This window comes from Apteryx rowi, unplaced genomic scaffold (assembly GCF_003343035.1).
Source record: "Apteryx rowi isolate R43461 unplaced genomic scaffold, aptRow1 scaffold_355, whole genome shotgun sequence".
NCBI lineage: Eukaryota > Metazoa > Chordata > Aves > Apterygiformes > Apterygidae > Apteryx > Apteryx rowi.
In genome coordinates, this window is record NW_020450030.1 from 640,549 (window position 1) to 652,993 (window position 12,445).

Consider the following 12,445-nt stretch of genomic DNA (forward strand, 5'->3'; position numbering starts at 1 on the left):
AGCTGCGGAAAAACTAACTTTAGGTGACTTCTTTGTTGCCCTAGCTTTATAGTCTGAAAATATGTAATTACGGACAGCGTATTCCTTTTTGCCTGTTTTTATTAAGTGTGAAAAACTGACATAGGGGTGTGTGTGTGTGTGTGGGTGTGTGTTACTCCAGGTATTTTATTCTTTTCAGAGGTCTTCTGTGGTTGTGAAAAGTGTTAATCTGAGATCCTTGAGGAATGAAGAAAACTAGGTATCTACTGTACAGCACAGTACACTGCAGTGCCAGACATCCTACATTCTTGTCCTAAATATCTCTACCCAGACCCAAGTGGCAGGGTGTCCTCAAGCAGAAAACACGCAAAGTGTTTTTCACCTTTGGCCTACTGACTCAAAAATTGGTAATAAGGATTTAACTGATTGTGATCATGACACCTGCCRACAAGGATCTGGACAAGGCTACCAAATAGTTTACCTAATAGCATTGCTCCCTTTGGGACAGTGATTGTTTTTGGTCACTAGTAATGTACACTGATTTTTTACAAGTGTTAGTAACTTGGCAAATACATTCAAAAAGCAATGAATCATTTTCATTAATCTGATCTATTTTTATTTCACTTACTATGTGTTGCTATTTATGCTTGCATTCAATCCTGAAGAGCTTGAGTAGGAAGTCACTAAATACAACTAAGTGATCTATCTTTCTTGTCCGGAATGTCTGTCTTTCACATATGATAAAAAGAGCTCTTTGTAGGTTTATTTCTAATACTGATGTAAGATTATAAACTCCTCTTAGAACATGAACTGTGTACATGGATTTATGTGGATGAGTTATCAAACCATTTCTTTCTTTCGATCATTTAATTTAGATTTTCCCCTCATCTAAGGACAGTTTACTGAAGCACAAAGTCGCAGGCAGGTCTTGAAAGGGCTGAAAGGGGCAAACCTGCCTGCTCCGAGAGCAGCGCGGGAAGCTACGAGAGCTGGTGGGAAGCGTCTGCGGGCAGCTTATGCTGCGAGCTCCCCACCGCGGCCGTGGCCCCGGGCAGCTGTCTGCACGCTGAGCCCAGGGTGCTGGAGCCGGGCAGCGCGCGAAGTTGCTCCTGGCAGTGCCTCGTCCCGCAGAGAAGAGCTGCCAACTCCGCTCGACCTCAGCGATTAATTTAAACCCAGTCTTGATTCCTGATTAGAACATACTGAATCTTTTATAGACGTGGACTAATAAAGGTGGAGAAACACAGCAAGGAACTAACATGCTATGCGAATAGACGGGGGCAGGGAAGCTGAACTTACATTTTACGCAGCTGAGGAAGCTTCTTAAAGATTCCAGTAGCTTCCAGGACTGAAAATTCATTGTTATTGAGTCGCCTAAAAGAAAAGTCAACAAAATCAGAAAAAAAAAAATCAGTCATTGGTACAGAATGCTCCACAATATAAACTATTCAGTAGCTGAATAACAATTCAGTATATACTGACATTTCTAATTCTGATAAGTCCTATGCATGAACACTCTCAGTAATTAAAATCAGGCATACATAAGACCTACAGAATCAAAACCAGAAATAAAAAACCCCACCTACAGAATGTAAAATACAACTAAAATTGCAGTAAAATATAAAAAGAGGTTTTTAATTTTTATTTTAAGATAAGAAAATCAAAAATGTAGCTAGGGAATGATTCCATGGCAACTTATAAATAAAAATCTTTAAGAAGTACATATAAAACACTGAAGATTGGTTTACTGTTCTTTAAAGGATATCAGGTGGGGTCTGCCAGACATCTGGAGGTGCTCACAAAACACTATTTACAAGAATGAAATAATTACTTTATGCTCAATGCTTCTTTTGAGTAGGGACTGAAACACATTGCATAGGTCTTCCCAATAACTTAAAAACACTTCTGTGATCATTGTTCAGATCACTAAACCTAGCACAAACATAGTGTGCAAGAAAGCATCACATACTACTTTGTAACACTACAAGAAGATATACAATGAGCAACAGATACTTGCCTGAAAAATCTTATGGATACTGATCTGTCCTGCCCTGGTGCCAAGGCTGTTCTAGCACAGTATACCTTTACCAGCTGCTAGGTCCGTGGCCACCTACATTTCAAAAATATGCGCACTGCCCAGTTGTTCTCTATTTACTTTCTTTAAAAAGAAAACGGAAATTATAAGTCTTAGACTCTTTTATATGTTTTAATGGCCTCCTTTTATTAAAGGAGGGAGTCTCTCTAGCTTTTATTTAGCCATCTTCTATAGGAAGGAAGCCAAAGAGATGACTGACAGGATCACCATGAAATGGAATTCACCATAATTCTAAAGCCAGAATGCTTTTCAGAATTACCTTGTAGCAAGAGAAGATTAAAAAAAGCTAGAAAGTAAAAGAAAGCTGCTTGTTCATCCTTCCTTCCTGCTCGCACTCAATAATAGTCAGAAGGGAAATTAAGGCTGTAAATCTGAAAGTACAGCAATAGTTTCAGCAGGGAACCAAACCGAGGGAAGGCAGGAAGAGCTTTTGGACATACATGGGACATTTGTAGGAAGTACAAAGTTCCTGAACTACACAGGAAATGAATTTCAAAAAATGTTACAACCTCTGAAAATCAGCTGGTTGATACAGCATGATTTTTAGTGATCATATCAAATGCATTTTTGGATGGTGCCAATTAACAAAGTTGCATCATCCTTGTAAATAGCCTTTTTCCTGTACATGAACAATGGAAACGCCAAGCATTCTCCAACTGCTAGCATTTTTGAATACTTTTCAAGTACCATATCATCAGGTAGGATGACTTGTTTATGAAAACATTTAGTGATTCTATAATTCTTCCTTGCTGTATGCTACTGCAAACATTTCTATCCCCTCTGAAAAACTACTTCTTCCTTTCCTCTTTGCAACAACCTTTTACATATTAAAAATAAGTTAGTCTCCCGCTCAAGTTTCCTCCTCCACACAAATATATTCAGTCCTGTCAATTTTTCCTCATAAGTCTTATTTTCTAGATAATTCTTGGTCTCCTTAAGATTTTCTCCAATTGGTCCATATCCATCTCGAAAGAGGAAGTCCGTAACGCAGTATTCCAGCCAATACTCTACTATTATTGTGTACAGTAAAATGATTACTTCACATACTTTACATCCTACTCTCCTGTACATACATCCCAAACTGAAGTTTTTAGCTTTTGGCATTGTTTTACCTTCAACATGTACAATAATAATACCATAGCCTTTTCTGTTGAACTACTGCCCAGTTATTCCTCAGCTTATATTTGTGTTGTTAATTAGTCCTATCTAATGTAGTATGTAGAATTTAAATTTTTATTATATTTAAACTAGTCTTAGTCTAATATTGACATTACAGAACAATTTTAAGAATTGCCCATGTAATTTGAAGGTTTTTGGTACTTGGTAAGTTACTGCACACTCCCTGTGAAAAAAGAAGCAGCATGGCTTGAATAACTGTATTGTCATTGTTAAAACTGTAACACAAATCACATCTCTCTAAATGTGCATGCATGGTAATGCCACAATGCATGTATCATCACTGGGGTGAAATTAGCAAACAAAGGGATGCAAGGATTACAACCTACAGGTTTGGGACCACAGAAAAATGACCTCAAGGATCACATGGCATTCCTATGGTTGGAGCTAAACAGCTATTTTAGATCTAGACTTGTTAAATATTTATACAGGAAGTTTTCATTCTATTATCATGGTAAGTGATACCACATACACAAGAATCAAAATTATTACAGATAATTGGAAAATTACCACATGTGGTAGTATTTTCCTTTTGGATCTTAATATCACTGGGAAAGGTAATAATGACAGTTGCTACCTGTCAATGAATCACTGGATCATGAAAAGAATCTGAAAAATACCTGTATCTGGTTTATTCAAAATAGAATATTGCCAAGCCATTATTAAAGCAGAAAAATAAACAAAGTGGCATTTGATGATGATGTCCAAATGTTCCGCTTTTCAGTTTCTCTGATGCTTTTTCTTGTCTTGTCAACACAACAGCTAAGTTATTTGCACATTTTGGTACAATAGCTGAGTGTTCCTGGAAGGCTATGTACTGCAGTGATATCCTGCGGTACTTCATTCTTTTGATGACCATCTTGTTAGGATCTGGTATTTTAATACTGAACAAGCATTACAAAAAACTGAATATATATAGAAATGAAATTGTTTTTATTTAGAATTTCTCCTGAAGACCCTGGTTTGAGTGATTTGTCAAATGTTTCATTGATTTCATCATATACTGGTATGTTATCTGCAAAATATTTTATTTCTGGGAAGCTTTTACAGGCTTGTACTTTATTTCAAATAATTCAGCGGCAGATTTGGCAGATCTGACTGTTTTTCCGGAGGACTTTGGGAGCAAGTGCCAAGACAGAAATGATTAGAACAACACCAGGTCATATGGCCAAATAAGCAAGCGGGAGGAATTCTAGTTAGAAAAATCCCCTCTTCAAACTCCTTGCCAAAAAATGTTCTTGTTACCTGCTGCTTGTTAGTAAGTTAAAATAGCAAAATTGCCAGGTCATATGAGTACAGTGATAAATTCTTTAAAGAAGACATTTTAAAAGCAGATTTAAAAGTAGCATTACATACTTTCTTGAACTGAAGAAGATTAGTGCAGTATTTTTCACTAGATGTATCAGCCTCAGAGTGATGAGATAAAAGTAGTTCCCCATCTTGATTCTACTAAATTGCATGTTGCTTACCATATATTAAGATATTGCTAATGAAGCTGCATTATTTTCTTCTATCAGACTAAGAAAACATTTATTTTTTCCCCTTACATCCCTCTACTGAGAGGAAGCCAAGCCCCAGTGGATCCACAGTATAAACTCTCTCAAAGATCACAGGATTCTTGTTACTTCCAAAACCTTCTGGGTTAAGGGATGAAAACAATTCAGGTTCTTTCCCTGCCCTCCCTTTTTCTCCCATATCCTTGGACTTAAAGTATCAGAAATCTCCAGACGAACTATTTGACAAAAATTCTACAGAGAAATCTAGAGAAAACGAGACATTTCTTCACCTTTGATCTTTGGTTCCAAGCTGAGCCTCAGCTCCAAATTATACCTTGCAGAGAATATCTAGCCATTTCTTTGAGAGTGTCTTCCTCTTCTCTGGCAGAGAAGCATCAACGGCATTTACCTCTAACAAGTATCTCTAACTCAAATTTGATGGGTAAAAGAAAAATAAAAAGGCTAACTGCTTGCCCTTCTGGTATACACCAAAAATGTCGTGAACTGGGAATCACAGAGTAGACCTAAAACTAGAATGTGAAGTCTCAAGAGGAGCTAGAAGGGCAATGCATGAAGGACAAGGAATAATAGGAGGAAAGAAGAGGAAGTATTACGGCTGTTGAGCACATTGAATCCCTCTGGCTTCATGTTTTTCAAAATTTAAAGTGTTTAAGAAGATGCAAAGGTGAACTGACTACCAGGACGTAGTCCTCTAGTTATCAGACCTAAATACTTCCCTGAAACTAAGCAAGGCCATATTGCTAGGCCATACATTTAACAGCCTGTTGTCCTTCCTGTGCAACATCCTCTGGCAATCAGGAATTCCCCAACTAATTCGTAGTCAAAAAGCCTTTGTAGAGAGAAATCTTTTATTTGTTTAGAGCAGACAGAATTAAACACGGATCCTGCTAAGAACCAATAAAATGCATTTCAACAACTCCATTTCTCATCTCTTGGTTCATTAATTATGACTTTTACAACCATCACTCCATGTTCTCCTCCTACAGTTTAACCTGCTATCCATTCCATCAAGTTTCTTTCTTCAATTGAAGTAATTTTCTCTCAAAATATTATAGCACTGCTTTATATACATTTGAGGAGTATTTTCTATTTTCCTGTGGATATTCCTAAAGGCTAAAATTCTCTCCTTCCTCTTCTCTCCCTTCTGGTTCTTCATCCTCTATACTGTACCTCTAGGAAATACTACATGAAAAAAAATACACGCAAATATTTCTCCACTGAAACCTATCTCCCTCTACCCAAGACTGTGTATCAGTCTTTTTTTCTCTGACACCACTTCATGAATGGTAAATCAGCAGCTTAAACATGGCCAAAAGCTGAGCTTTGCTTTTCCCACATATGCCACTTCCTCTCCTGAATTCTTCATCATTCTGGGCATCACCAGAATAGCCACTCAGGTTTGTAATGAGAACATAATTGAGTTCAACTCTTTCTCACAGTTCAAAGACAGATAGAAATCCCCATCTCTATTTACACAATATTTCCATGTCAAATTCCTTTTCTGTCCAGATATTCAAGATCTTTAACCATGGTTTCATTATTTCATACCTTCATGGCTGTACTGTTGCTGTGATGCCAGCTGCAGACTGGTTATCTTTTAAGAGCGTTTGCCATAGTGTTGTTCATCTCACCTCTGTGGGTCTCAACTTTGACCACAGTACTTCTGTCTCTATATTTCTTACTGGCTGTCCCTGCTTTACTGCATCAAATCACAGTCCCTCACTTTTGCTCCTCAACATTCTGCCTTGCTCTTTATGGTAAATCTACTAAGAAAAACAGCTATTTCCTCTTGCCTTTGCTCTAACAATGATGAACACTTTAATCTCCTGCCTTTCTGCTGATCCTTCAAGCATCTCTGCACTTCCTTCCACGTTGTTTCTTGCACATGGGAAAAACTTGTAAAGCTGTCCTAATTTTATCTTCCTTTCAATCCCTCCTTGAAGACTACTTCAGTTGTAATGCCTACAAATCGTTCCCATATGGCACTTATTAAGCAAGTAACAATCTGTGACTTCTTTTCTGCTTGTCTCTGTTCACTTATCACTCTGTATCATTATCTCATCTTCTTAACCCAACTCTTTCTTGTTCATCTGCTTTATCTTCCTCTGGTCTCCTGCTTGACATGTATAATGTGAGCTTTGCATAACAAAAATCAATTCTGCTTTGTTTAATACCTAGGTAGCACATTTTAAGACAGAGTCAGGATTACTGACAGGGTGTCTTATTTGCTCTTTTAGTTAAAATAAAAAAGCAAAATCAACCACACTATTTTTCAAAAAATTCTCAGTGGGTAGTTATGTACCGGAGAACTTGAAACAAAGAATAGTTACTGCATTTGTTTAGCATAATTTTTTAAGGCTACATAGTACTGAAATGATGTGTAAATAATTATTATTAATATCTAGTTCTTTGAAGAAAACACAGAATGACGAGGCTATGTTTATTTTTTTGTTGTTCAAAAAATAAAAACTGTCTTTTTTATTAGAAAATTTTAGTTATGCACAAGCAAATAATGCTTTCTTATGGGTTCAACTTACAACTCTGCTGTATACTGGGGAATGTGATCAGGAATTTTGTTGAGTTTCTGATTGGAGCAGTCCACTGTGGTCCCTTCACAGCGACATTTTTCAGGGCAAGCCAAATCTGCAAAGCAGTCTCCACTTAATTTGGATCGGTAATCTTCAGTGCCTGCGGAAGAGTCAAGTCAAAATACAGATACTGAGTCAACAAAGTATAAGATCTTTTTCTTGTGAGAAGGTTGAAAAGATGTCTGCAATTCAGATAACGGGTGGGCAACTTGGGAAATGTATGATAAACTCTGTGATATTGAACAGACACAAGGGCTTCAAGAGAGGGTTAAATATAGGGGCTTAAGATACGCTGGAAAAAGAAACTGTGACCAACTTCACGTAACAGGATAACATTAACTTGAGCTTTTCACAGCTGTACTTTCTGCTGATTTTGTTGTCAGCCAATCTAGCCTTGTTTATAGCTAATCACACAAATGACACTGGTTCTTTTAGAATCTATTTTATTTCTCTGTGTCATGAATAAATAGATCCTGAATGCCACCTTTTTTCTTTCTCTTGTTACAAATTTGTGTTGTTGACTGGACTTCATTAACCTCTATGATTTTTTTTATAGTCCCGACCCTCCACATCATCTCAAACACATAAGATTGAAAGCCCTATTTTCAGCTTTAATTTAAAAAATGTGTGATCCTGACTTAAGCCTCAGCAGCTTGCCATGCTGTAGAAAGCTGCGTGACGTTCCATGGTGCTTGACAGAACCATGTTTTACTCATACCTCACAACCACATGGTTAGATCAAGCACAACAGAAAATCTCGCTAAATTATCATAACTGCATCCATTAGGCCAAGGATAAGAGCAAGGGAAAAGAGGAAGGAGTAGGAAAAAGTTACAGAAGCATTTGAAGTTTAATACTTGCTTACATGACATGACATTCTGATTACTGAATGTCCAGTGCCACAGTAACAGTATTACTGTCACAGATCAACTAAAACATACAATAAAAAAAAAAAAAGAACCACATTGAAAGTTTCCTCCACCATTTCCCAGAGTCAGTCAAAGAAAATGTCCTGAACATATCAGGTGAAAACATCCAGTAAGGAACTGAGGGTGGATGACAAAGAAAACAAACAGAAGCCAAAAGGACCTGTGGGTTCTTCTCAGACAAAGGTGAAAAGACTGAGACTAGTAGAAGGTGCATCAGGGCTGGGAAGTACATTGTGATTTAGCTCAGACACTGAACTTTACTTACAGCCAAAACGGTGAACTCCTGCAAAAGTAAAGATAGCCAAGAAGGAAAGAAAGACAGAGTAATCCCAATTAAGACAAAAACATGAACTAAGCTCTTGTGATCTCTACTCAGCTTTACTGTGATTAGAGGATGCTGCTGAGGGGCACCATCTTTAGCAGAGAGAAAGAATAATTAATTTTAAGTGGCATAAAAAACCTGAAGAAATGATTGGGGTTAATTACAAATTTCATATGGGATGATAACACTTCCCATGCATTATTTATTATCTTACATATATTCTTTAAAGAACAATTGCGCTCCTTTGAATGCATATACATGCTATGCCACTTAAAATAATGAATAAAACAAAGAAATAGATACCTTAAAAGAAGAAAAAAAAAATCCCTGTCCTTGTATATTATCTAGCTTCTGCAAAAGTCTAAGTAACACACATGATATAACCACTTGGAATATTTTTATGAGCTTGCAGAGAAACAGTAATTTTTTTTCAAATTCATGATTTAGTACTTGCATAACCTTTAGTCTTCCAAATGACTATATGGAAATTCTATTAAGATTTCCCAGTGTCTGCGATCAAGATCTCCCAGTGACAGATTTCAAACAAATGTAAAACAAATTGATATTTGACTTTTTAAAGAAATGCTAACATTTTTACAGTATTTACTTAAGTGTAAAGAAGTATTTTTAGCACTTTTTAATACCCATGAGAAAGGCCACAAATACATTACTTTTTTCCTGTGTCCAGAACAAATCACTGTTATTAGTTCAGAGTAAACAACTAAAATGTTTGGGGGCAAGATCCTTAACAACTAAAACAATTTAGTGCAGTATCTCCCCGTTACCTGACAGAAAGAGAAAGCACACAAGTGGTAGTTCAAGACATACAGTCTGCAACACTTTTTGAGACATTTAATTCTTTTTCTTGTTTTTGCAGGACTACCATTTTCCTAAAGGGTAAGTAAACAAACCTAAACTGCATGTGTGGCCATATTATAAACAGGCTGTGAAGACATTTGCTGGCAAGAAAACACTTCTAGCTCAGAGACATAAGTTGTGCTGGCGAGGTTGAGTAGAAGTCACTCTGTGGCAGGAATACAGCTGTTCTACCCATTAAGGAACTGAGTGGCACTACAGGTTTGAGAAATTGAATCCCCCTCTGTTTTATGCTGCTTTAAAAAAAACACAGTTCTGCGGCTGCCAATACTGCAAATTATTGCCTCATTTTGTATTTCATTTTGTCTTTTCTTCATATTCAAACCAACATATTAGTATGAGGGCATGGAAAACTTCACGTGATTGCTGCAAATTTAAGTGACACATCACATAGCATTAGGAGAAGAGCTGTTAAACATACCAGCTTAAAGGACAAAGACTAAGACCAATCAATAAATCAGTACTTCAAACACTGCAGAATGACAATATACCTGTAGTACTTGAAAGAACAAGTGCACTGGTGTCATAATTAATTATTGTAGTTATTCTTCTAGATATTAAACTATGATAGAAAAACTTGCTTGCAGATCACATACTGTAAATCATCAATAGATTCATTATGCCCTTGTTTATTTTGCCAATCAATTATTTATAATCTGTTAGGAACATAATGTAGTGCTTCATATATTTTTCTATTAAGAAATCAGTGCACACAGCTGACAAGCAAGGTAAAATAAGTAAAGAAACATATTTCAAAGAGCTAGGGCCAACATCAGTAATTCTTTTGGAAAATATCAGACTTATCATAGCTTAAAGTGGTGTGTAAATTGCTGTTTCACCCCAACTCTTAAATCATCTTTTCTTCAATGGAAAACATTTCTGATTCTCTGTATGAATCTGACTACAGAATGCCTTTAATGAAGAATATCAGCTTTCTTTTCCAAGCATCCCATTGTGATTTCACAGACACAGGGAGGGTGAGCAAGCAGCAGTTGCAGACATTCAGGAGTAAATTGCTGGTGTAGAACACAAAAGCAAGGCAAGAAAATATTCGTTTGTAAAGGTTTTTTCTTTTTTAAGTTGTACTAGCTCTTTGATAGTGGTATGGTTTTCTGTGTTTAAAAGCAGCTCAGGAGCTACATTTTAAAAACAGCAGTGGCACAAAAGGCAAGGTACAAGGTAAGCAAAAGTGTCAATTGAAATAGGAACTAGCAGGTGCAATCTTCTAAATAATTTAAATAAAAGTATCATTTTGGTAGGTTGTGTGCAAATTTTCAAGACAAAAAGTAAATGGAGCTGCATGCTAAGCTCTTATTTCAGAAAACAGAACTACTAGTGATCTACAAAGGAAATCTATGCCTAGCTACAGGTATTCACTGTTGTTAATACACATGCATCAGTTTCCTAAAAGCTATAAGAAACTTTGCTTTTGGGGGGAAAGGGAGAGAGTATCTGCAGTTAGTCAGTCTTACTGCAGAGCCAAACCTACCTGGAATGAAATACTGTTCTTTAGCTAAATAAAGAGAAAAAAAAAAATAGAAGATGCACCTGAATGTCAGCAAGCAAAGAATGAGTTTTATTAGATTAAGTATGGACTACAATTAACTACAGATAATTAAGTGAAAAAATGTGTATTCACAACAAGAGCTGATAAACAACAAAGTGTGAATAGTCATAAATGTATCTGGAACATGGATAACAAACAGTTCTCATCTGGTATTCGCACTTGAGACTGAATAAATTGTAGAATGTGAAATGCACCTGGAACAGCTGGATACCATATGACAAAAGTTAGGATTTAGAGAAATGTAAGTAGGAAATGGAATAAGATTAGAAAAAGCAAAGAGTAAATTTCAGTATGAGGTAAGCTCCCTGCATAAAATGAGTATGTTGTGTTTCCATATTTAGCTGGGGATTTTTAGATCTTTCACGTACTGCAGAGCCTTGTGGAAATTTTGCAAAATGATTTATGTTGGTGATACTTGTAGCAAATAATGTTAGCATTTCATTCTGAAGTATTATATATTACATTTCTTTTGTTAGATTTAATGCTACTCAGAAATAGAGCCAAATGCGTTAACTATAGTAATGTTCCGTGATCCAATAGTATATGACTGCCACGATTCCCCCCCTCCAACAGAAGGACTAAAAAAGATTGTGCAATGTTTAATAACTCCGTAGAGAGCCAGCTGCCTTCATTAGAACTTCTATAACCACCGTTTTTGCCAATAAAAGAAAAATACCAGCTGAACTAAGAAAATTACCTGAGCAGCGGAATTTCTTGCTTTTGATCTGGCCGATCCTTTTGTTTGCCAGACGGCGGGGGCTGGTGCAACGGGCACCGCTGGTCTCAATGGGGTTTGTATGGAGATAATCCGCCAGCCACTTCAGATGGCAGTCACAGATAAATGGGTTCTGAGCCAAATGCCTTTCAATGAAGAAAAAAATGATAATTTCACACATTATTTACCTTTGGTCTCCACAGCTCCTGATACTTTCAGTAAATTATAGCACATGAAGTTATACTAAATAAAACCATAAACAAGAGCATACATACAAAGTCTGAATGGCACGTAGGGGTGAGAAGGTGCCTTTTGCAATGGTCTGAAGCTTGTTATCATACAAAGAAAGAAGATTTAAGTTGTGCAGATCTTGAAAAGCATCAACTCGCAGGCAATTGATCTTGTTGGCATTTAATAATCTGTTTAATGGAAGACAATTACAAAATTAAAAGAATTTGTTCAGTGTCACTGCATCTTCATTCAGCATTTTTCATAGATAATTCTTTGCACTCATTTGTAACCAGAACAAGAGACGTAGAAACAAATCTTAATTTACAGTGACATAAAGCATTTTAGTGAATTGAAATACCTTATTTAGGTGCTCTGAAATAATTCTGAAATATTTACACCTTGAAGTTGAGATGCACAGGTTTATTCAGCTAAAATTACGTTTCTTGTGCG

General features: G+C 36.6%; 1 protein-coding gene across 4 annotated transcripts in view; it reads right to left on the reverse strand.

Annotated features, from left to right (window-relative positions):
• SLIT2 (slit guidance ligand 2) overlaps positions 1-12,445 on the reverse strand; it is a 257,438-nt gene that overhangs the window by 53,498 nt on the left and 191,495 nt on the right. For 3 of the 4 annotated variants that reach the window (XM_026072977.1, XM_026072978.1, XM_026072979.1), the window contains 4 exons: positions 12,040-12,183; positions 11,747-11,910; positions 7,305-7,455; positions 1,279-1,353 (listed from right to left, as the gene is read on the reverse strand). In XM_026072977.1, the coding sequence (XP_025928762.1) occupies positions 1,279-1,353; positions 7,305-7,455; positions 11,747-11,910; positions 12,040-12,183 (534 nt within the window). Of the gene's footprint in view, positions 1-1,278; positions 1,354-7,304; positions 7,456-10,971; positions 10,996-11,746; positions 11,911-12,039; positions 12,184-12,445 lie in introns of all 4 variants that reach the window. The other variant, XM_026072976.1, reaches the window with a different exon arrangement.